The following is a 25,822-nucleotide window of genomic DNA, read 5'->3' on the forward strand; positions in this document are numbered from 1 at the left end:
TCAACACACAGAGACCTTTTTTGCACCATTATCTCCTGGTAAGAGTCAGAATAATTAACACCAATCACATTGCTGTTCCTTTAACCAGTCAGGAAGCAGTGACATTCAACCTTCAATGGCCAGTGAATGCAACCAAGCAGAGCCAAGAGATGCCAGATGAGCAGATCAAATCGCTATGTATTCAAGGGGATCCTGTGACTGTGATTGGTTTGGAAAGGAAAACAATTGACTGATGGTGATTTTTCTTTCCATGCCATTTGTCCCATCTGAAGAACAAAGTTTCTCCCAAAGCAAAGGGAGAAAGGGAAGCAAAAATAGTAGTAGTAGTATTCAATTTTAAAAACGCAGTAAACAGAGGGGAAAACGTACATGGCTGGGTAGGCATAAAGAAAGTGTTGTGTGCCTAATTCTGCCTAACTTGACCCTCATTGACCCTCTGACTGACAAAAGAAACCAAGATTTTTGTTCTACAAAAGTGATATTTGGGCTTTGTCCAACTCGTGGTGGCATCTCGCACCTAGGCCACAGGTGTGTACATATTGTATATTTGTAAACAGTTCCTTTATATGAGCACATAAGTGAGAACTCTGGTGGCAGTAATGTCTCATCTGAAATTATCTGCAGTTTCATGCTTATGCAGAGGGCTGCTTGGTTTCTTCACAGGGTGTCTTACTGCTATGGTTAAAATGGAACAAAATACAACACAACACTCTCTGACGAGTTACACGTCATAAGTAATAACCTATCAACACCGAATAATCTTAGTCTGCAAAGTAAGCGCTAACTGAAGTTAGCAAATACATGCAGTGAAGTAAATGTACAATATTTGTCTCCAAGGGAAGTGGAAGTATACTCGAAAACTGCTGTACTGTATGTTCAATTTCGAGTCGGTTCTTGATATTGACACTAATTACTGAAGCTCATTTTTACTGCAAATGTATACTAGTTCCAAATATTAATTAGTGGTCTACTTGTTGACCAATGATCAGTATTTCCCTGAGAAAAATATTTTTCGGACGCTACTGACTGTTGAAATTAACAGTTAGTTTTTAGTCAGTGAAACAACTGATACATCCACTAATCATTTCATCTCTTTTCCTTGTCTTTACCCACTCACCTGTCCCAGCACTCACTGGGTGGAAGGTAGGAAAACATCCATAGGAAGACAAAATAGAACAAAACACATTATGATTTGATATGTTATCATTTACTGAAAAGGGATGTAAATCCTGAAAACAGTTCTAGACTTGTGCTAAGAGCTTTAAGAGTGAAGAAGGGTTATACGGGAAGAGTTTTTTAGTCTGCAGCCTTGTCACCACCTCTCTGAGCTCTAAAAGGCAGCGGACTGCTCTGGCTGATGTTTCACAGGTCACATGTCCTGACAGGGCTGCCATGTTTAGACATGATGTTTGCTCAGTCTGTAACAGTGATGTCTCTTCTGATCTTCCTTCCAGTGTGGACTTACTCAGCAATCCTGTTGAGTGAGAAGATTCCGGTTGTTTGCGCCTGATACGCACTGCTGGTCCACTAATCTCCTCTTTCACATCCCCAGAACTAAATCTATTTTTCTCACAAATGGATGTCTGTGGATCATCCTGAGAATCCATGCTCTCTGGATCAGACTCGTCAGTGCTACCGTACTCTACAAGGCGAAGGCCAGCAGCCGAACCGACCTTTTCGACTGGTGAAGCAACACCTGTGGGCTGGACACTGCAGCTGAAGTTGACTTGACCTGGCTCACGTTTATGTGCCAGAGCAAACCTATCTCTACCACATGAGGTAGTACGTGACTTCCGCAGTGAAACATGACAGCCTGACGCGCTGATTCGCAAACATGCTGCACTGAAGCCCTGCCAGTCAGTCCTGAGGTACTTCAGGTATCGTACAAAGTACTCCAGGAAACAGGTCTCGGTGGAAATGAGGAAGTCGAGGAGGATGCTGTGGTCGAAGGAGATGCTCTGAAGGAGAAGAAGGAAGTGACAGTGAGGGTTGCAACCGGAGTCACAGGCTGCCTCCAGCACAGCAAAGTCATCCAACCCAGAACACATTCTGCGGGGAGAGACAAGAAAGTTAAGTTAGCTCATTTTGGAAACATGATACCTGCCCCAGGGTGGCATGGTGGTGCAGTTGTTAGCACTGTCGCTTCATAGCATACCAGGTTCAAGTCCAGGCCCTTCTGTGCAAAGTTTGCATGTTCTCCCTGCCCTGTCCTTTAACTCGCACATAGCAAATATTTCAAAGACTGCATTCTTTCACCTCCGCAATATCGCAAAGATTAGGCACATCCTGAGTCAGAAAGATGCAGAAAAATTAGTCCATGCATTCATTACATCTAGACTGGATTACTGTAATTCCCTTCTATCAGGCTGCCCCAGTAAATCCATAAAGACTCTCCAGCTAATCCAGAACGCTGCAGCACGACTACTGACAAGAACCAGCTTGAGAGACCATATTTCTCCTGTTCTGGCTTCTCTACATTGGCTACCTGTAAAATTCAGGATAGATTTTAAAATTCTCCTCCTTACTTATAAAGCCCTGAACCTGTCAGGCACCATCCTATCTTAAAGAGTTAATAGTTCCCATATTACCCCACCAGAACTTTGCGTTCCCAAAATGCAGGGCTACTTGTGGTTCCTAGAGTCCTCAAAGTAGATTGGGAACCAGAGCCTTTAGTTATCAAGCTCCTCTACTATGGAATCATCTTCCGGTTTCGGTCCGGGAGGCGGACACCCTCTCTATATTTAAGAGTAGACTAAAAACTTTCCTCTTTGATAAAGCTTATAGTTAGAGCTGGCCTAGGCCGGCCCCTAGTTATGCTGCTATAGGCTTAAACTACCGGGGGCCCTCCCATGACGCACTGAGCTCTTTCTTCCTCTCCCTCTCCTTCTGCACACATTCATGTCCCATTAATGCATATTACTAACTCAACTTCTTCCCTGGAGTCCCTGTGCTTTCTTGTCCCGCAGATTCCTATCGATCATGACTGGACCTCCTGCTGCGGTCCTGCTGTCATCCTGCTCAAAACCTGCTGCAATTACTACTGTTAAGTCATAATCTGATTTAAATCTGTTAAGACTCAGTACAGCTACTACCATTATTGTCACTACCATTGTTATCAAAATCACCATAATACCTTCTGTATACTTCATTGTCATTATCATTATCTACATTTCCGATACTTCTGGTATTATTACTGCTGCTATGCATCTCTGCTTGTGTGCTCCTTCTCTCACACCCCACCCCCTCTGCCTCTCTCCCTTGCTCTCTCTCTCTCTCTCTCTCTCTTGCTCTCCTGCTTTCTCTCTCTCTCTCTCTCCCTTTCTCTCTCCCTCTCTCTCAAGGTACCGGTCAAGGCAGATGGCCGCCCATCTTGAGCCGGGGTCTGCTCCGAGGTTTCTGCCTTCTAAAAGGTAGTTTTTCCTCGCCACTGTCGCCAAGTGCTTGCTCATGGGGCAATGTTGGGCTCTCTGTATTACAATTTAATTTTAATTTAAGCGTTTGGTCTAGACCTGCTCAAATTGGAAAATGTCATGACATAACCTTTGTTGTGAATTGGCGCTATATAAATAAACTGAATTGAATTGAATTGAATTGCCCTGTGTGAGTTTTCTCCAGGTACTCCGGCTTCTTTCCACATTCCCAAAAACATGCTCATCAAGTTAACTGGCTACTCTACATTGCCCCTAGGTGTGAGTGTGTGATAGCCTGTCTTTAGCCCTGCGATTGACTGGCAACCAGTCCAAGGTGAACCCCGCCTCCCCGTAGTCAGCTGGGATAGACTCCAGCCCCCCTGCAACCCTGACTTATCCGTTAGCGCTATAGAAAACGGATGGATGGATGGACACCTGCCCCCACTGGACTGCATCGGCTCATTTTTCTGCGCCAGTTAAGGTAAAGTTGAGTGTACACTGTACGATTTGAATCTTTTTTTAATCCAAGTTTTGAGCCACACAACACATTTCATTGTGTTAGGCCAGATTTCAGCTTCTTCAGGCATTATTTGTCATGCAGTGTAGGTTATTGTCTATTTAGCACGTACAGTGTGAGGACTCGGGTCATGGCTTTACATCTGAGGACATACACTGTGAGCTCTGGCATTACATTGCAGGTGATTCACTCTTACAGTGTGAGTTGGAACTAAACAAAACATTTCTAAAATTGTACAGCTTATGCCCAGTTTAAAGTCTCATTACGAATACCTGCTCTGTCTTAACATTCACATCTGTTTAAGCGTGCAAGATGGACAAATTCAAGTATGCAGAGAACTCGATGTCACTCCAACTCTTTTTCTCATTAACCTTGTTTGCCTGTAATGTTGCTGACAGTAACACACATACAGTATGTCAGTGTATCAGCTGTACCTGTGATGGAGGAACACGGAAAGCAAAGCTTTGGCTGCTTCCATCATATCGTCATCCTGTTCTCCAAACAGCAGGCTGACCCAGCAGCAGAGGTGAGTGACCTCCATCAGTTGGATATTGTATCTCTTCAGGAAGCCCCACAGACTCTGTAGATATCCATACACCTGTGTGGTACTGTCTACTCCTGCTGTGAGAGAACACACAGAGTATCAGCATAGCAAGTAAACGCATGTGAGGAGTGCCCCCTCCTGTGTAAATGCTGTAATACCAGGTGTCTAGAACTCCTCTTCTAATGTAGACTATATGGACAAAAGTATTGGGATGGGGGGTGTTTTTCAGGCATTGGGATAGACCCCTTACTTCCAGTGAAGGGAAATCTTTATGAAATCTAAAACCTTGGTTGGATGGTTGGATTGGTTAGATTTAGGTTTGTGTAATTAGGTTAGGTTTATATTTATGTAAACGCAACACATACAGTTTATACTGCACGTGCGCAGGTGTTGTGATCTTCATTGTGGATTCTCACCTGTTCCACCAGCAGTTTGGATGTCAAGCTCCATGGACTTGAGGAGAAGGAGGCTGACACCTCGAAGCATCACACAGTCTGGTTTGTGACCTTCATCACCTCGAAAGTGTCTGGTCCCCCCAAAGAAAGAGTCGGACCCCACTTGAACACCATGTAACCAATTAGCAGCCACTGCTGTTAACACACTCTGAGCCAGCCTGCTCATATCAGAGTCGAAGTGGTCATATTTCAGCCCAGCGAGGAGCATTTCTCCTGAGGCCCAGTCCTCTCCAGCCCTCTGAAGAACAGCTCTCTTTAGAAGCAGCAGCGCTCGCTTTTTGACAAAATAATGTGAACAGCAGCTGATAACTGTCAGGAGCGCCGAGGAGTGAGTGTGGGTTAATCTCTGACTTTGCAGACAGGCACCAGCTCCGCATATCAAACCGGATGCAGTCAGCACCTCCAGCAGGTCCAACAGGAGGCAGAATGTGGTTCCCTCGTGTCTGCTGCTGGTAACATCCATCAAACACCATGTTGCATCTTTCCCCTCTTCAGGGAGAAACTTTGAACATAAAGCACTGAGGCTGGAGTCAAAAGGCGCCAGAAGTTTCCCAAGGATCTCTGACGGAAGAAACAAGTGCATTTGGAAAGGAAAGGTCACAGACACAGCAGGGATCACACTGAAAGCAACCTGTGTGTGCTCTGTTCTGGTCTTCATGTTGGTCTTAGCTCGCATTCGAACAACTTTAATTACTGATTCACCTTTTAAGTAACTTAATTGATTTAGAAATGCCACTCTGTGAGTGCAATTTATCAAATGGTTCTGGATCAGATTTACCACTTTTCTCTTTTTAATTTATCAGGGTAAAGTAAATATCTTTGGGTTTTGGAATCTTTAGCAGAAAAAAATACATCTTGCTTGCTGAACTCCTGATTATTCAAAAACACTCATATCAGTAAATTAACTGATAACGTAAATAATAGTTAGCTTGGTCAATGTATTTGACTTTCCCACCATACAGGAGATAGCTATGGTTTGCTGATACTGAAGATCTTGAAAGGAGCAAGTGATTGAGGCTCACAAGTCAGCACTTCTACCCCTTACATAAAACACCACAGAGTGAACATACATCCTCTCTAAGACTTTACCTAGAATGGGGTTTCTAAAGCATTCCATCAATGGTAAAAAGACTACCGATGGGCATCCCCTCAGAACTGAGGTGACATCACACACAGAACTCAGGAAGGATGATTGTTCTTTTCTCCATGAGCACAAGCTTCAGTAAATATCTTCAGCATAAGATAATCCAGGCTTCCAGTGCTCTTTCTTCCATGGAAAATCCTCCACCGGCATACTAAGATTATCTCCCTAACAGGCAGGTCCGTTATTTTTTTTGCATATTTCAGGTTTTCATATCATTCTGTGGGTTTTCATATCATTCTGTATTCAAACAACAGGTTTTCATGTAATGAGCTGTGGGACTTTGTCTGTTGGGACATGGCCGTGGGTAAGGCTGGACTTCACTCACACACACTGAACAGGATAAAGCCTGCACTTTGGCTGAATTCACACAAAATCTGGCAACGTGGGACCATCCCATTCTGCTTTAGAACGAAAACAATCTGAAAGTACTGCCTTCTTTCTCACTGCTTTGTTCTTCCTCTCTCTATTTACTCTGTAGCTCTTAATTAATAATTGCAGTACTGTAAATATTATGTTCCTGTATAATTTATTTTTAAAAAATTAGCATAAATATCCTCCTATTTGTACCCTCATTTGCTATCCTTGTGCTACTGTGGCACTGAAAAAAGGTTTATCTTATCTTATCTTAATCATCATCATCATCTCCAAGCTCAAATCTTCAAAGCTAACATGTCAGAATTAAACCTTTAAAAATCCAGCATCAGACGGTCAATAGTGTGTCATGTTATGAGTCCCTCAGTCACTGACTTGTATTAGCTTCGGGAGATAGACATGTCTGCAATGCATAATATGACAGGAATATCCGAGCATCTGCTTAATAATGAACATGAAGTTCAACTACAAGAAACATACTGTGAAAGTTTTGTTTTACCTTGATGAGCTCCTTTAAGAAGTCTCTTTAAGACCTCAGTCAGTGACCACAGACAGGCATCCAACTCAGTACTGGGGGGTGAGCTGTGAAATGCCTGCACACACGTCTGCTCCCAGACAGGACTGACAGCACCCTGAGAGAGGTATATATGACACACACTTAATGTTGGAACATAGCACAATATGTCCATCATCTAAGTAAACAAAGAACTTTTTACTCAATATTAGTAATTACTGCAATTTTGATGGTTGTCTAAATTATTTATGCATTAATACTTTAGCACATTTCTGCAAGTTGTTCATCATTCCTGGTCCACAATTGTTTCTATCCTATTGTGTCACATGGCAGAGGAAGTTCTTAAGTGTATGCATGCACATCTGTGTGTATGAACTGTCTTCCTCATGTCCCGTTGATTTTATTTTCATTTCTATTACATCATGGCCTTTGCTCTGAAACCAAATTTGTATGTGAGTGGACATAAGATATCTAGTTTGTAACAGTGTGTTGCTATACAGAGTATCGGTGAAAACTGTAAACTCTTCCACCCTTCTTTGTGAATCTCCTGGCCTTCTGACCTGCGTGTCCACTCACTGACAATGTGCCTTTTACTTCATGCACTTTTCCATGAAAATAAACACTGGTAAGGCTGATTAAAATGTAAGCTATGCACACAGCTCATAAATGAATAAATATATGTGTGTTAAACATTTACACTTCAGGATCATTTGTAAGAACTAGAAGAAAAACACAGTTGTGACAGGAGGGGGACTTAAAGGAAAATAAACACGTTGCCAGAAAATAATGATTGGCTAAAAGGGTCAACAGCACTGAGATCTCACAGATTTGTGGAGATGATAGAAAACACATGTTGATACACTCTTGGCTGCCAGATGTGACATGACCTGGTCTTCAGCCTGGAAGTGATGGACCTGTGGAATAGTGGAGTTCTCATATGTCACTTTATCAATGTTAAAATGAGTGTTTTTACACAGCACGAGCAGAGTGGGGGCACACTCACAAGTTGTGACATGAGATCCATGTCTTGAAACAACACCGTCAGGGTGTCCACGAAGTATAAGGCGACTGCAGGAGGCAAGCTCTGACACGTCAGGCGGGAGGTGATCTTCTCCACAAGAGTCACACTGATGTAGGTCAGCTCCACACTGATGTCACGGTCATACCCTGCAGGGGCGCACTCTCTGTCCGCACCGGGCAGTCCACACACCCCGGAAAATATCACACCCGCCAAATCGACAGCACTCAGACTGGGACGCGATCCGGACTGAGCACACCTGTACACATGCGTCAGACAGTCAAAGCGCTCTCTCCTGGTGGAAAGAGATCTGCAGCTCGCTGTGTGCTCCATCATGCCGACTCTTCCGCACAGACCTACCATGTGACACACGCGGAAGCAGCAATGCAACAAATAGGTCAGCAGGCTGAGTCAAGTGACCGAGAGTTAACAATAAGAGACCGGATGTATTCAACATGAGCCTTCACAATAAAACAAAGTCCAGCTCGTTATATTCTGCATACAGAGATATCGGTACATAATCACTTAAATCATGACATTTAACATGGACTCACCATTAATGTTCAGAAAAGGCAGAAGGACAAAGAAATGTTAAAATTTCCTCAGTAAGATTTAAATTTTGATATTGACATTATTCAATACAAATTTTTAGATGTGCCCGGAACCGGAAGTCTTAGCTTTTTTGAATTTTAAAACAGTGGAAATAAATAAATAAATATTATTAACGCATAAGCTACTCACGAAGAAAAAATAGAGGCCAAAACAGCAACTAGCTGGCTTAAGTGTGTAATGTGATAATACACTGAAATTAAATAAAACCGAATCCAATCGTCTCATTCCAATCTTTAAATGGTGTTATAAAATAAACACTTAATAAGTCAAAGATCTGTTGTTGTTGTTGCTGCTGTTCCTTACAATAACAAACCTCGGACTGAAAACGTAGTTACATTTTGCTTTAAGTGAAGCACAACAATGAATTCTGTCCTTATTATCCCCACTGGCTTAAAAGAAACACCTTAATTTAATATAATGCATTGTAGGGTGAATTTTTTGCTGGCTCCACTACTTAAAATTACGGTAATTTTTTCGAATCCTATTGAGTTTCAATAGACTATACATGATACAAAATGTCTTGCTTCCGAAGTGTAAATTTTAGTTTCCTAGTTTTTGTTTTGTTCTTCAGAGCCATTTTCGAGGGGGCTGGATTTGAGGAAATGACGCTTTTATTCTGAAGGATTAGAAGAGGAAGCTTCATTGTTTTTACTGTTCGGGTCAAACTGATATGTTCATAGAGAGACTTTATTGTCAAAGCTGATTGTTCAACAGCGAAATGATGCTCAGACATTTCGAGTTTGACATTTAGGTAACTTTTAATGAACAATATTGCAGTTTAGTGTTGGATTTGAGTCGAAAGGGACAGAAACATGCAGCTTTGACAACTCCAATTCTTCTCGACTGGAAGCTGATTGGCTAAATTAAACGTCGGCTCAGTGTCTGTCAAGTAAGTCTTTGTTTTATGATGTCAAAGCTATTTGTCTGTTAGTATGTAGAATCAGCTTAAATACCAACGCACAGTGTATTGGGGTTTATATGGACCCAACTTTGCAAGTACGAAAAGTCCACACAAGCTAGCGAGCTATCGCTACTGAGTTTGTTAGCTTGCTGGTTAGCAAGGTTAGCTAACCACCTGGAATAAATATAGCCATAAATCAGGGGGTTTTGTCTAATATTCGTTCATTCATTACTTTTTCTACATGTGTGAAATATATTGTCCTTATCTGCCTGTTTGGCTTCCTCGGTTTTTGCTACATACCGCTATTGCTGTGTACTTGTGCATGGTTTTCATTGTTGGTTATGTTAGCAAATAAAGCCATTCTATTGTCCATTGCTTTTTTTCTCGTACCGGTTGAGCTAACAAACTTAGAACTGAAAGTGTTTACTGTGACGACCTGTTATGCTGCCGAGTTCCTGTCTTGTTGCAACGCTTTAGTCAGTTGTTTTGACCACAAGGATTTAGCCTCATTTTAAACATGAGCTATTTCTAATAGCAAGTTGTGCGTGTGCAGCATTCCTCTCATTTGACATTCCCATCACTAAACGTTATTATTATTATTAGCGATATTAGTAACACAGCTGTAACAAATCTGTTATATTATATGACCTTAATTTGGATATACATAATAATGATTTTTATCGGTCCATTTCGTGTTTACAGCCATCCTTTTTCTGCTTTCTGACAAGAAAAATTGTTTTATTTGTTGCAGGAAAACCAGTGGAAGACAGAGAGCCGTCTCAGCCCACTCAGCCTTCCTGACAGTGCAGCTCCGATATGACTAAGAGAAGCACATCTCTTCAGCTTGTCAAAAGGTAACAGTTTGTTTTCTGTCATACTGAATTTGGATCAAGTTTTTTTTTTTTTTTAATAAAGAAGTAATTAGGGCGGCACGGTGGTGCAGTGGTTAGCACTGTCGCCTCATAGGGTTCCAGGTTCCAGGTTCGAATCCCGGTCTGGGCCCTTCTATGTGGAGTTTGCATGTTCTCCCTGTGCCTGTGTTAATTGGCTACTCTACATTGCCCCTAAGTGTGAGTGTGTATGTGTGTGGTTGCCCTGCGATTGACTGGCGACCAGTCCAGGGTGTACCCCGCCTCTCGCCCATAGTCAGCTGGGATAGGCTCCAGCTCCCCCGCGACCTTGACAGATAAGCGGTATAGAAAATGGATGGATGGATTATTCTTTTTTGAACATCTCAGGTGCTTCTCACTGTCTCTCATGAGCTTAGCTGCAGTTTAAGTCAGGATTATGTCTGTGTGGTTGACTTCACCACTGCATGTCCTCACAACCCGGGGTTTAAACTGCACCTACTGCATCTTTAATGATTATTAATCTGTCACTGTGTATGCTCACATGACAACAACGCTGAGATAGGTACCATTGCACACTTCACATCGCAGTTTTAATTTTAGCCAATTCTTTTGATTTACTATTGCAGGACAAATGTTCTACAATCTTAAAAAAAAAATTTTGGCAGTTAGTGATATTGTCAGCTACCCTGGAAAATCAGAAAACTAACCAAAAATTAAAGCCAGATTCAATGATTATTATTTTTTGTGAGTAATGAACATGCAGCATAATTTTGTAAAATTGCACTGTGGGACGGCGCTTATAAGGTAACGTGAGTGTAGCTGTCATTCAGCTGAACCCAGATCTGTTTTACTACAGCACTGAGATTCAGTTTAACACACTAGCTGTCCTTAAGACTGGTTGTCAGTGTTAAGTGCTGATATTGAAAATCATTATTTTATCAGTATTTGTTTTTTTGGTGACTTTTTTGAGACTGTCTTTGTCTTCATAGGTATCAATACTCCAGTATCTGTGCAGAAACGGTTGGGATATGATTCCCTTTTTTTATCACTCATTGCAACCTGTAGCTTTTAAGATGTTGTAGTGCCGCTGCTTTTCAGTAAATTGTTGAGCTTTTGCTGACACAATGTGGGAGTTCACTGCCTTCTTTTGCAGGCCTTCATTTTCCAAAACACCTGTCCACCAAGTGTGCAATATCCAGTGTACAGTATATTAAAGATGTAAATTAATTTGGATGCTAAAACTTTATATGGCATAGCAAGTATGTCAACAGCCATTACAGGTGAGTCAGAAACTTAATTTCAGACACAGATGCAGACAAAGATGAACATTCCCTTTCTGAAATGTGATAGGATGCTGAACCACCACTGCAGAAGGAACCCTGAGCTTCACGAGGAGCTGCAGATCCAGGCTGCAGTGGCAGCAGGGGATGTCTGCACTGTCCGGAGAATGCTGGAGCAAGGATACTCACCTAAGATCCGCGATGCCAATGGCTGGACGCTGCTCCACTTTTCTGCTGCCAAAGGAAAGGAGAGATGTGTTCGAGTCTTTCTGGAGCATGGAGGTCAGAGGCTTTATCTTTTTTTTTTTTTTTTTTGGCTTGCTGTTGAAGTTGGCTTCATTTGGTGGTTAGAATTATGCCATGACGAGTTTTTCTGTCCAGACACTAGAGGGCATTATGTTACTAGAAGACACAGTCCTTCGTTGGCCTCTGTGTGACTTAAAAGCCGTTCAAGTTAAAACGTACAACCTGTCACAAACAGGGTCTTCACATGGTAGGGGAATAGGTACACAATGTAAGAGTTCATGTGTATCCATTAAAGCACTTACAGATGCATTGCATCTACAGAAAATTTGTCCAAAATAACCCTTTTTAAAAATCTGCATAGATGTTGAGATGTGTCTAAACGTCAGCACACTGTATACGTCAGAAGTGCAATGATGAGATATCTAGAATATAATGCAGAGATAGCACTGTTAGTACAATTAGTGTGAACTGGTGAAGAGGTTCTTTGAGTGACTGTAAAGTCACAGTGGATCACAGGTTGTGTCTGAGGCTGGATATCAGTGCTTGATACTTTGAAGGTGTCCTCTGAAATAAGCCAGTACCAAGTGCTATTGAAACAAAGTTAAACATTACCTATATTTGATCTTTTTTTAACCCAGATGTTCAAAAGTAAGGCTGTACTGCATGCCCATGGCATCTGCTAAGAATAAATGCATAAAATCTGATTATTTCAGGAAAACTGGGAATATGATTACATAATAAAGCACCTCATCAGCTATGGAGCAAAGAGGTATAAAATAAGGTCCTCTATTTGCATTTGTATCTTTTTAAGGGTACTAGTATTGTACCCTGTCACCGACAGCATCGATGCACGACTCCTTCTGTATTTTGACTATCCTCTTTTTTCATTCTCCTCTGTGCAGCTGACCCAACAGTGAAGGATTTTATTGGTGGATTTACAGCACTTCATTATGCTGCTATGCATGGCAGAGCACGCATCGCCAGGCTGATGCTGGAATCTGAGTTTCGCAGTGACATTATAAATGCAAAAAGCAATGATGGCTGGACACCACTGCACGTGGCTGCCCACTATGGTCGAGACTCATTTGTACGCCTCCTCCTCGAGTTCCGGGCTGAAGTGGACCCGCTGAGTGACAAAGGGACCACACCACTGCAGCTGGCTATCATCCGTGAGCGCTCTAGCTGTGTAAGGATTCTTCTGGACCACAGCGCCAACATTGACATTCAGAACGGTTTCCTGCTGCGATATGCCGTCATCAAAGGCAATCACTCCTACTGCCGTATGTTCCTGCAGAGAGGAGCGGACACTAATCTTGGACGTCTCGAAGACGGCCAGACTCCCTTGCACCTGTCAGCCCTTAGGGATGATGTCTTGTGCGCCCAGATGCTCTACACGTATGGAGCTGATACCAACACCAGAAATTATGAGGGCCAAACACCAGTAGCTGTATCTGTTAGCATGTCTGGGATCAGCCGGCCCTGTCTGGACTTTCTGCAGGAGGTCACAAGTGAGTCTCACACAAGCATGTCCTACAGTGTTGCACGTATGTACCTGTTCCCACTGTGTGTGTGAGGACAGATTAACTTATTATGTTTATAAAGTAACCGATTGACTATCGAAATTGATTAATCTACGGAGTGCATATTGGTGGTTGTAGAAAATAGTCACAGTAATTCATAATAACAATAAATTAAATCTATACCCAAAATACCTAGCGATATTAGATATACATAAAATCAAAGAAAACCAGCAAGTGCCTGGTGTTACTGCATGTTAAATTTCTTTTGATGAATTCCTCTTCAAGTTAGTCATCAGGTGACTTTCTGGAATTTTCATTACTTGACAAGTTGTCTTTTGGAACTGTTTAGAAACTTAAATGGTCTCACAGTGATTGATTTGGATAGCACGTGAAGGTCAGTGTATTTGATGATTCAGTGTCACACCTAACATTTGTGATATATCTACTTTCACTGTGAGCGTGGCTAGATGCTTGGTGCTCCATTTGTGTACTACAGAAAGTTCTTTGACACATTAGACCCCCTTATTCATAGCATGAGTGTCGCTGTTTCTGTGGTCCTGTTTACACCTTTTTGTCCTTCTCTTTGGAATTGTTCAAATGAACGGCTTCATTTCTCTTTCAGTCTAAACCCAACCCCATATTTTGGTGGATCCAACATGTAATGTTTCCAGACAACTGGTGTATCTTTCCATCAGAGAAATTTACATCTGTATAATATAAGTGGGAATCAGGAGCAGAATAAATTTTACTGATGACATTAAATTCATGTGTAAATGTGGGAAGAACTCCTTTTTGAAACTGCAGGATGTCTTGTAATAGAGACATGGGTTAGCCGAATGGTCGCATTACTGTGTACAATTCTGAAACCAAGAACGATACAAACATCCATGGTCTTAACTCACAGTGCCGGAACCTTAACTCCCGTCAACCTGCTGCCCCCTCAGCATCACAACTTCATCTCTTTTACTTTCACTTTTAACTTAACTCTCATTAATGTGTCAGAAAAGTTGTGGCACCAAAAAGGCCATTTTCACCTCAAATCGAACTCCTTCCTCTTCTGATCATTGTCAGTCTGTCAGTCCACAGTAAACAACTTCTTGCCTGAGCCAACCGACCCACTGACATATATAAATATGAACGGCATGTCTCCACTTCCTCCTACTGTACAAAAACGAAGCCAAAATATCCTGGATATGAGGGCTGCCATGTTGTTCTTGTGATGTCATTTGAAATCAAGAGACAAAGTAATGAATGAGCGGTGGAGCCACAGTATTGCAGTGACACTGACCTAACCCAGTGGCGTTTCATCCCTTTCTATAGCATCAAATAACTAATTAAAAACCAAACTTATCAGAACAAATGCACTGGAACATACATCAGTGTGATAAGAGCTAGCTAAAATGACAGAAACCATCTGTGGAAAAATGTATTCGACGTGTACTTTGAGTTTTTAGTTTGGCTCATGTTCCCTCTGCTAACACTGAGGGGCAGGGATTTACAACCTGCACTGCAGCCAGCCACCAGGGGATGATCAAGATGTTCTGGACTCGCTTTCAGGGAGCTGCCACATTGTTTCTTTTTTCTTTTTTTACAGAAGACAAAACAAAAACAAGGTGTGGACTGCACCATGACCCAGAACTCAAGGTCTGAATTGAGCTGTGTATCTGAAGAATTGTTACCCCCTATACTTGAGTCTTCAGTCCAACACTACTTAAGCTTCCTCTACCCAGTGTTGCATGTTTACTTGCTAAAGCAGAAAGGCACAGGGGAAAGTTAATGTCCTTAACCAAGAAAGCAAATCTGTAATACTGGGTGGGGTGTAAAAAAGGATTCCAAGTTTAGTACAAAAAGTGATGGAGCATTTTATTGTAAGTTGAGTGCAGGAAAAAGTTGAGAAATGTGCAGATTCAAAGAGGACTGCTTGCCAACACAAGGTTATAATGACCAGTGTTCAGTGACAGAACAATGCCAGGTTGGAGGAACACGAGAGCACGTTACCTGAAGCATTATGATTTCGAAGGAACAATGGCTGCATTCCTCCACTACCCTCTGAACTTTGATATCAAAGATATCAAAGAGCTGTGCACTGATTCAGACAAGTCCTTTCAGAGACGGCAAACCCTCAGCCAGCTCACATATCTGCTGGGTTATTGATTACACCTCTGTCTTCTGGATTAATTCATATGCCATGAGAATCTTGTGCTGCACAGAATGATGACAGGCACCCAGTGCTTTTCAGCTGTCCCCACAGAAAGAGTCTAACCTAATGCAAAACCAAAGGCTTAGGCATGCTCTACCCAGACAAATGCTACATATGACGTCACTGTCACAGGCAAATTTTGATTTGTGATCTTTAAATTTAATCATTTCAAAAGGCACAAACCTGCTTCCTGTAGAAAGTGCTGCAGTGACTCAGGCAACTTGTTGACCTGAGGCTGGTTTATACACTTAGTAACATGTCAGTACTCCAGCACATAACCTGGTCAGTGTAAAATGACTACATCAGTTACATGATTCATATTCTCTGGCCGTAGGATAGCTTGTAGTCCTTGCAGTCCGATCTGAGACGTAGCCGGGGCCTCTCATAACTTGAGCTTTTAAGGTCTTTAGTGTGTGGTCCTTTCTTGAGCTTTTACTGTTTCCCAAACCGTGACATTTGGGATACTTCATTACTTATATCTTTCCATAAATTTGAGATGCAAGTTTGTACACAGACCAATCATTTTGCTACATCTCTTCAGTTTTTTTCCTGCACTGTTTGGGTGTATTCTAACAGAAACAAGACAGCTCACTGAAGATTCATTCTCTATATGTGTCACATTAGTTCTGACCCTGATCCACACCTTTAGGACACTAGCAGTCTTTTGCCCGATATGCAGTAAATAATGCACCTTTTTACAAGCCGCATATCTTCTGAACGCTCTGACTCTTTTTCAGATAGTCAAGGAAAGAGAAAGATAGATGGATAGAGAAAGTTTTCAGGTAGAAATAGGTGTCAAAATACATATTTGTGTGTCAAGATGGATAGTAAGTCGACCAGAAGCATCCATGTCATGTCATACCATTGGTACAGCTTGTAATTGGTCATCTTTGCCGTAGAGAATCTTCGGTTGTGTTTCTTGTAGTTGTCCTTGTGACGGGACATCACCTCTCTGCTGAGCCAATCAGGATCAACAGCACTGCCAGCAACCATGCCTGCAGTAGAAAAGGAATAGTTTGGAATAATTGTAGTTTTCTTTGAGTGTTGTTTCCAACTTTTATATAATCATAGAACACTTAATACATGTATACTATTTTTTCTGATAGCTTATTCTCTACAGGTCAGTTTTAATTAAGTCATAAAAATGCGTATGCACTTCGCTGCGCAGCCATTCATTCATGCAGGTACTGTAGTAGGTGTATGAAATATCTACCGCTGAGACTCCGTGGAGGTGGATGGAATGTTACAGGCCTTGGATTGACATTTGTTTTCAACACCATGGGGGTCCATGCAGATGGTAAACTTACTCTTGTTATGATAGCTCGGCTTCTAGGTGTTTCTGTGGTGTTGTAAAGGAAGAGAAGTGTTCATGGCAGAGGAGTCACTTTACCTACATCAGAGTGATAACGCCCACATGCATTACTTCCTGGAATCAAGGGGATTCTCCCCAACTGTTTGCATACAGCTGATAACCGAGTGGGTAGTGAGTGATTTGGGGAACTGATTAGTACCTTTGGAAGGCTGTTGGAAAACCATACAGCTTGAAAGAGTGAAGCTTTAAGCTTCGTAATGGATAGACAGCATTGGACTATTGAGATGGCAGTCAGTAACAGTGATGTTTATGTTTTTTTTTTTTGGTTTTAATGTTTTTGCCCCTCCATATAGAACCAAATACAGTGTTTCTTGACAACAACTTTGAAGTAGAAAACCCCTACATCATGCAGCTTACAAAAATGTAATTTCCTTATTTCAAAGTGCATTCATCTGATTCTCCTAAAAGTATGTTTGATGCTTTTATATGTCATCAATAACAACTCTTCCACTCATGTTAGGTTAAGTTACAGACATAATTACACAAAATGATAGCTTAAATACACCACAAACAAACACCTAGCCCGACCAGCGGTGAAATTTGCTGTTGGGTAGACTTGGTTCATCAAAGACACCCGCAAAGCAAGTAGCAGTACATAAAATAAGCCCAGCAGAAGGGTCAGTTAGGTCGGACCACCACGTTTAACTTTATATCTTAAATGATACAGCTGCAGCTGGAAATGACAACACAAATAAACAAGTCTGCAGATTTCACATGTCCACAATGCAACTCAGCCACCAATTGTCTACTTGGAAGTGAAGCTGTAAGCACATCGGTGATGGGAATCGGCCATACACACCTTTTGAATAATGCAAAATGGATTATAGAACTGAATCACAACAGAACCTCAATGTTTAATTAGTTTATATTTATTGCAGGCTGCAATACTGCTTCACATCATTGTTAGTTGTTAGTCAATGTTAGTGTATAAGGCATGCATACCTGCACTCATTCCTGCAACAGCCCATAATAATGAAACCAGCTGACTGATCGTAACCTTAATGCTATCTTCACAGCTCTTAATAAAGTTCTGTCAGTCAGGTGTTGGCATGTAACCCACATTCAGAGCTATTGGCTGCTGGAAATACCAGTTCAACCTGTTCAATCTGCTGCCTTCTGGGGGACACTGTAGGTCTATTAAGACTCAGACTTCCAGATTCCTGAACAGTTTTTATCCATGTGACTTATACAGTATTCTGCTGGAATTGTGTAACACACTACTTATTCTGTGCGTCTCTATCTATTTCTGCTATTAGCAATTATTCATTATATGTGTGTCGTTGTTGTTATTAGTTTTTTTTTTAATCTTTTAGCTTACACTTAAGCTTTTGTATCACTGAAAAGAGTTTCACCAAAATTTCATTGTACGGCTGTGCAATGACAATAAAGGCATTCTATTCTATTTGATTCTTTTCTATAAAGTCAATATCTAAGTCCCTCCCTAGCATCCTGCGGCTTTATCTGTCAGGCTTTACTGTTGAGCTCCCTCTTGGGTGTTATTCCCGTGTGTAATAATAAATGTTTCTGTTCCTCTTTCAGGACAACCTCGCACTCTACAAGACCTGTGTCGAATAAAAATCCGTCACTGCATTGGCCTCCAAAGCTTGAAATTCTTGGAAGATCTACCAATTGCAAAGGTCATGAAAGACTATTTAAAACACAAGTTTGACAGTGTGTGAAGGCAGAAACAATATAGAGGAGAAGAGGAAAGAAAGCTCTCTTTCTCCCGTCATTTATAAAGACTATGCAATCACTATGCTCCTTGTTTGTAAGAAATGTGCACAGATCTGGTTCTCTGTATGCTGATGGATAGATAGTTCAGTTTGTTTATCTGGTTCAACACATTAGAGTTTTCTGTTCCTGTTCTCCATTTCAACAGTTAAAACAGTTGGTAAAAAATGGCTTTAGTAGGATGAAGAAAACTTCATTTGACTGCAGATAGCATTTTTAGCACAGTTAGCATTTTTATTTTCTATAAAAATGTGTATGATGTTATCCTTGCTAGGTCAGATTTTCATCATTTGCATACTTGCCAATGAATATTGGCAACCATAACCCTCACCATATTTTTTTAACTGAGCTGGAGGAAGCTGATCTCACTGCTGAATTGAGGACGGTTTTCTCTCCGACTCAAAGTTATTGTTGAGCTACTTGGATAGCGATTACTTCAAATCAAAAATCTCTGCATGTTACACTCCCTGGTTTTGCTGTATTACCTTGTTGGAAGTGTAAATCCTAAAATCACCAAACACAATTCCAGTTTGTTTAATGACTTATGAAGTAAATACCACCCCGTTGTGCCCATTGAAGGCTAAGGTGTGGCGTCCATCTTTATATTGTCACTTCATAGTCTACTCCAGTAATAAATACATGTTCGCTGCAGTTTATACAAATAGCTCATATGGTGTATATTCAGCGCTAATGTTCAACTCACCCTAACCCTAACCCTCAACAAAATTAGTGTGGGATAACCAAAGTCTGCCCACCATAACATTAACCAGACTTGTCAAGCTGAATGGGTGGTGACAATTTGGTCTAATTTATCAGGCTACGAATGTCCTCCAGCCTCACTGCTGATGCATTGAAACTGAGCTGAATTTTCAAGTATCAACAGTAAGATGAGAGAAAGCTTTGATGTTTAGATCTACTACAGGGTGTAGTCTGATATGCAATAATAAGTCCAATAGGATTCATTTTTATTTCATGATGAAATGACTCAAGCAAGAACACAGCATGCAGTTGAAATAATATCGGCGTAATTTTTAGATAATTTCGATACTACCAGTTGAACAGTGAAAGTGTTCTACATCAGTCAACTTAATTTCAATGTTTCTTGAGGATATGTAGTACATGAGTTTGGAGTGAATGCACTGTGATACAATTCTTTTCTGAAAGCACCATAAGGTCTGTTCTGGACAATACTGACACAGAATCACTAGAAGCTATAGGCAAATGTAAATATGTGACATGTACAACAGATATTTTTGTAGAATTTATTTAAACATTGATCTCTGGTATTCTTTATGTATTTAATGTTTGGGAAGTATTGTGATCTGTTTTGGTGTGACTCAAGTATTTCTTTTTTGTGTGTTTGAGTTCAGATACTCTGTATAAGAATAATTTGGAATCAAGTGTTTTTTGATTTTTTTTTTTTTTATGTCAGATATGTTAGGTGCTTTCCTAAAATTCATCATCTCTTGCAGGTAATTCTGTTGTGGAGATTATACTGTGAATTTTTCATTTCGACAGTTTATAACAAAAAAAACAACAAAAAAAGCATTGTTTTGGGGGTTTACATAATGCCCATGCCACAGGAGATTTTATTTTTTTTGTCCCTGCATGTGTTTAAAAAGTGTAGTGAAATTATGTGGCACCTAAAGTTTTCCTAAAGTGTTGATCATAAGTCCATTCTAACAATGTTACTACATTAACATGTCCACATTATTTTCCTATTTAAATTTACAAGTTTGTCTGTAGCCATTTTGTAAAAAGTACACATTTTGAAGTGCAAAGTGTGCTCTATTCAGGTAAACGTAAAGAAATTAGATTTAAACAAAAAAAATACATTTATTTGAAACAAGTTTCCAAAAATAGGAAGGAAGTCAGTTAATTAAGTTGGTTAATCTAGAAAGGGAAAGTGAGTGTGGACGTTGGGGAGTTGCTTTGAATAGTTTTTGTTTGTTTGTTTGTTTTTTTTAAATGAGCTTGAATAAAATGAAGCGTTTCACTAGGTTTGGACATTGTTGGAAACATTTGGGATGATGTAAGTACACGTCTCCATAAAATATATAACAAAAGTTTTTGACATTTTAATGCAGAAATGCGGAAGATATCTTTGAAGGGGCCCTGTGGAGTTTCCTTGTAAACAAACAAAAGTTATATTTACATAAAGAAGTACTCACCAGAATGCATTGTGTGTATCCTTGAGCTTGAACAAATGTGTTGAATGCATTTCCTTACTCATAAAACATTTGCAAAGCTGAGTTTTCTTAAAAGTTTGAACCACTCATTGTAAGGAGGCATGTTTACTAGCCAACACTCATTATGTCCATTATCTTTGGTAAATTAATGTGTTTCCTCAGCATTACTGTCACCGACCAATCAGCTCAGTGATGAAATCAGTGGCTTAATTTTTCTTTATTGTATAATCCCTTTGTACTTCATCATGCGATGCCCTACTCATAAAAAAAAACTGTTCCATAACCCTACTTAAGATTCAAGACTTCATAATATAACTTAAATAGGTCCTAGATTTCACTGAGACACGTTTACTGACAACTGAGTAAATACTGTGGACTTCTCATAAGGCAACTGACACACCAACCAATCAGAGTACAGAATGAAACGACAACAGAGCAGACTGCCCAACACAGCTTCCTAAGCACCACTTAATCTGCTTTAGGTGAGTGAAGATATTGCAGCTTTGGACCTGAAGCTGTATCAGCAACGTGATATGAGTGGATAACCAATTTCTGCTTGCATATATCTTTTCTGTGTACATCACACATTATGGCATGCATCAATATCACAAATTGATATTGATATGACAAATTGAAACTATGCTGTTGTAGAGTCTACTAATGTATTTATTGTCTTTGCTGTTTGTGTCCAGTTGGTCATCAGTTGTTACAAGTTTGGATATTAAGTTGCCAATCACGTTGTCAGCCATGTGAGACCTCTTAACACTGAACCGATTTTGAGAGGGATAATCTTGAATTAGTTTAGTCTTTGTTAGGCTGGAGTGTGTCTTTTACATGTTTGGCTTTCTAAAAGAGGCACCTGCTGAAACTATATCAAAACCAGGAGTGGTTCTTTTTACTTATTTAAGAATGTGAGTTTGGTATTCTTAGAACAGGCCAAAGTTTTGGATGTATTCCCAGAAGTAGTTTGCTGATGTCTTTATCCCAAGTTGATTTGACTATTGCTACTAATTATTTCAGTAATACATTCTGAAGACTAAAATTCTGGATTCAGCTCCCTCCATTTTAACTCACTGTTCATTTTTATAATGCAGTAATTCCAAGACCCATGTGAAAATAGTGTTCATAGTGCCAGAACGTTCTCTACCATCTTTCAGTTGTGTTCCATACTGTCTATTTTTATGCACCTGATTCTGGATTTGATACAATGCCATTTTTCAGCAGTAGTTTTGTATTATGTGGGATTAAGTCTGTCATACATTGACTGCCTTCTCCAATCAGTTCCTCAGCAGACTTTGGTTGTCACAGTCAGGGAAACAGTTCATACATGTCTTATGTGGCTATCAAATGGCTGTAAGTCTTCCACACCATTAACTACTGAATGTACAGAATATGCAGATTTTCAGATGTACAAAAAAAAAAAAGTGTGAATAAACTAAGTTAACGTTTATGCTTGTCAGCTGGCTTTTGTGCGTATGATGAATTTACAGTGAGAGGTTAATGGGTCAGGCTGTCTGTATTTTGACAATAGTTATTATATTATTATTATTATATTATATAGTTATTTAATGCATCTGTTTTGGGGGTCAAAATATGGGTCTTATACTGGATGCAAACATTTTTTGACAACATCCAGTTTCTGGTACAGTACAACATTAATAACAACATGCAACATACAGTAGGTCAGCAAGTCATTTCACCGCTCATCATTTTGATCCATTCACAGTAGGTGACTTCATGGGTCCGCTCACTTAGTAGTAAGGAAAAATGGATCCCACAAAGACCAAAAAAATTTGCAAAATTACTGCAAAGAAATACTTTATATCATTATAAGTGACAAGACTGCACTCTCTGCAGTCCTTTGGGGCTGTTTCTGTCTGAGGGTACAATAGGAGGTGCCCAGAGGCTCACTGTCCCATAAACCATCCATGTTTGTATTGATATGTGTAATACATGGATCGATCAATTTCCTATTTGTTCTGCTCTTTTGGTGTTTCATCACAGAAAAAAACTGTTTATTAGAGGAAGGGGTTGATGCATTTGTATTTGTATGCAAAAAACACACTCAGTCACGTTCCACATCACATAGCGATCATAGGAACGAGGGCAGGGCGAAGTGCTTCAGTGTGAAAGATGAAACTAAATGCAAAACCACAGTAATCACAGGCCAGGGTGAGAACAGTTTCTGATAATGTCCTTTGCACTTGAGCAGTAGCGGGTGTCTGCAGTGTCCCGCCACCATCTTGCCATCCCTGTGGGTTTTGCACTATGAGATTTGCACCAGTTATGGCAGATCATGCTGCCCACTGACAGGCAAATTTCCATTTCAATGCCCACTGCAGATATGACACAAATCCTCCTGAGAATAGTCAGAGTAATCATTTGGGCATGATCATCTACCCTACAGGCACATACAGCTGACTATGAGTGGCAGTCCATGACTCATCTGGAATTTGGAATTTGTCTGTAATATCTAGAATTTGCACAAGAGATTAAATATAATGAGAGAAAAGCAGAGGGCCAAGAATTGAGCCTCAAGGTACATGATTATTATTATCATTATTATTATTATTACACAGTGTTCTTTCAGATAGGTTAAATTTGATTCACACAAGAGCAATGCCAGAATTCACTTGGCCTCGGAGTATGCAAAAAAGCAAACATAACAAAAGCTATTTCATGATAGTTTATTATATTTTTAAGGAATAGCAAATCAAATATTCTAATATTTTTGAATCATTTGAGTATGATGTGGAAGATCATCAACAAACAGTATGTTCTTCCTCCTGTGTGGAAAGTTCATCATCATCTGATAATAATCCCCACCAAGGCTGTTCGGGTCATTCCACTTACACTGGCACAGGACCAAGGTGTTGCCTTTCAGAGGATAGCTGTGCACATGTGTGTGCTTGCTCAGCTTCGAAGTGCTTTATGATTTTTCATGTATGCACATTTGAAATAAGAAAATATAAAAGCAACATAAAAATCTGAAAATGGTAACTTTGTCAATTATCTCTCCTGAGCTCAGTATCATTTTACAAAGGGCATTTCCCCTTTTCTTTCTGTTTTTCTTTTCCCCTCCGGAATGCTTTCTTAAAGGAAACGGTTTCTGCTTTCGCCTCCATTTGTTCTCAGCAGGACTAAGTCAAACACTACACTGAGCTGAGGTGACCTAATAGTGACTGTGATATACTCCTGTATTACTTTACCAAACATAGGGTGCTATCATTGAACAGATCACTGGTAGCATTACATGATAAAACAATACCATCCCTCAGTGGGCCAGCAGGCCTTCAGACAGTAGGGACAATAGCAGCTTTGTCAAGAGTCTGTACAGCTCTGCCTTTTAAAATATCAAAATGTTTCATCCTCTCCCACCTGATATGGCACTTTCATATTGTCCCACCTAAATCAAATACTATGACTCAATACAATGACTCAAAACATCAGCGGAAGTCCTGAAAGAAGACACAAAGAGAACACAAAGCACCTAATCAAATGTTATACTTGTGCATTTATTTATTCTTAAAAATGATCCAATAAATAGGGTGATGAGCTCTGTCACCTGGGAGGAGCTTGGAGTAGAGCAGCTGCTAGTAGAGCCAGTTGAGGTCGGGCATCTGTTTCGAATGCCCCCTGGACGCCTTCCTGGTTAGGTGTTCCAGGCATGCCCCACCGGGAGGAGGCCCCGAGGAAGACCCAGGACACCCTGGAGGGACTATGTCACTCTGCTGGCCTGGGAACGCCTTGGGCTCCACCCGGAAGAGCTAGAGGAAGTGTCTGGGGAGAGGGAAGTCTGGGCATCCCTGCTCAAGCTGCTGCTCCCGCGACCTGGTCCCGGATGAAGCGGAAGAAGATGGATGGATGGATGGATGGATGGATGGATGGATGGATGGATGAGCCAATAAAGGCTCTAGGATTAGCAGTTCATTTGAAGGCCCAATTAGAGTCCATCTGTTCAGAGGTGTGTCCAATCAATGGGATGAGACTCAGGTGTCATTCAGTGCTTCAGTGATTCAGTTGTTACTCCACTGATAACTTTAGTTGTAACTTTGTAGAGTGTGTACTGCATCAAAGCCAAAGTAGCACATTCTTAAACTAATGTATTTTATCTGCAATTGAATTAAAAGAAAAAAAACATTTTGATAATCAGAAAAATATTGGATTTTCGTAAGCAGTACATGTAAATACACTTTTACATGAAGACCACATAATGCATTTGTAATGACCATTCATAAACACACTTAGGGCATTCTGATGCACTGTATGTCATTAGCATACTGTGACTCCTTACTCCAGTTGAGGTGTGTACAACTGAGCGTAGGTAGGCATAAGGCATTATAAGCCCCACCAGTGAACTACTTGTTTATAATTTATTAAGAGGATCCATAAGAAACTTATAATTCATTATAAGTCATATCTATAATGTTTTTTGATTGCTGATATGTTGCATCAGAATGCATTATGTGTGTCTATGAGTGTAATTATGAGGCATTATGAATACATAATTCACTATGAATACCCCTATAACTCACTATAGATGTAGTCTTGACCTGTATATACATGCAAAGACGAATGATCATCATCAGTCGTCAGTCTTTTCTGTCCATGGCTGATTCAGAGACCCTAATTTATGACTTGGTTTCACCCAGACTTGATTGTTGTTTTGTTGCCAGGCCTCTTGCATGCTAGCACTATAAGTCTTCATAGTTAGTTAATAATAGTTCACAATGCTGCAGATAGAATTTTAACTGAAACTAAAATGTGTTATTATATTACACACCTTTTAGCTCCCCTTAATTGGTTCCCATATACCTGTTCAGTTGACACCTTAAAACAGTGTGTGTACCAAAAGACGTACACAGCTTGGGAGTTGTTGTCTTCATAGTCAACAACCGCCACTAATGATAAAAAATTATGACTCAGGCAGAAATGTTCATAGATGA

At 40.4% G+C, this 25,822-nt stretch overlaps 2 protein-coding genes across 6 annotated transcripts; one reads left to right on the forward strand and one right to left on the reverse strand.

Moving 5' to 3' along the window:
• Nucleotides 1-1,188: 1,188 nt before the first annotated feature.
• Nucleotides 1,189-8,376, reverse strand: lins1 (lines homolog 1). Of its 3 annotated transcripts, none has more exons than XM_046390488.1 (6): nucleotides 7,960-8,376; nucleotides 7,781-7,870; nucleotides 6,942-7,074; nucleotides 4,888-5,487; nucleotides 4,362-4,545; nucleotides 1,189-2,049 (listed from the first exon to the last, which is right to left on the reverse strand). In XM_046390488.1, the coding sequence occupies exons 1-6, from the start codon at nucleotides 8,335-8,337 to the stop codon at nucleotides 1,242-1,244; spliced, it is 2,193 nt and encodes a 730-aa protein (XP_046246444.1). In that variant the 5' UTR covers nucleotides 8,338-8,376; the 3' UTR covers nucleotides 1,189-1,241. The 3 variants fall into 3 exon arrangements, with proteins under 3 accessions (XP_046246444.1, XP_046246348.1, XP_046246471.1); XM_046390392.1 differs by having other exon boundaries at nucleotides 4,362-4,548; nucleotides 7,960-8,375; XM_046390515.1 differs by lacking the exon at nucleotides 7,781-7,870 and having other exon boundaries at nucleotides 4,362-4,548.
• An 837-nt stretch (nucleotides 8,377-9,213) lies between these two features.
• asb7 (ankyrin repeat and SOCS box containing 7) lies at nucleotides 9,214-23,172 on the forward strand. Of its 3 annotated transcripts, XR_006843541.1 has the most exons (6): nucleotides 9,218-9,475; nucleotides 10,239-10,341; nucleotides 11,689-11,900; nucleotides 12,767-13,372; nucleotides 18,496-20,114; nucleotides 23,161-23,172. XR_006843541.1 is itself a non-coding variant. In XM_046390991.1 (5 exons), exons 2-5 carry the CDS (start codon nucleotides 10,304-10,306, stop codon nucleotides 14,009-14,011), a joined length of 861 nt encoding a protein of 286 aa, XP_046246947.1. In that variant the 5' UTR covers nucleotides 9,214-9,475; nucleotides 10,239-10,303; the 3' UTR covers nucleotides 14,012-14,090. The 3 variants fall into 3 exon arrangements, 2 of the variants coding, with proteins under 2 accessions (XP_046246947.1, XP_046246816.1); XM_046390991.1 differs by lacking the exons at nucleotides 18,496-20,114; nucleotides 23,161-23,172 and adding an exon at nucleotides 14,007-14,090 and having other exon boundaries at nucleotides 9,214-9,475; XM_046390860.1 differs by lacking the exon at nucleotides 23,161-23,172 and having other exon boundaries at nucleotides 18,496-22,326.
• Nucleotides 23,173-25,822: the final 2,650 nt, after the last annotated feature.

This window comes from Scatophagus argus, chromosome 1, assembly GCF_020382885.2.
Source record: "Scatophagus argus isolate fScaArg1 chromosome 1, fScaArg1.pri, whole genome shotgun sequence".
In the NCBI taxonomy this organism is placed as follows: Eukaryota; Metazoa; Chordata; class Actinopteri; family Scatophagidae; genus Scatophagus; species Scatophagus argus.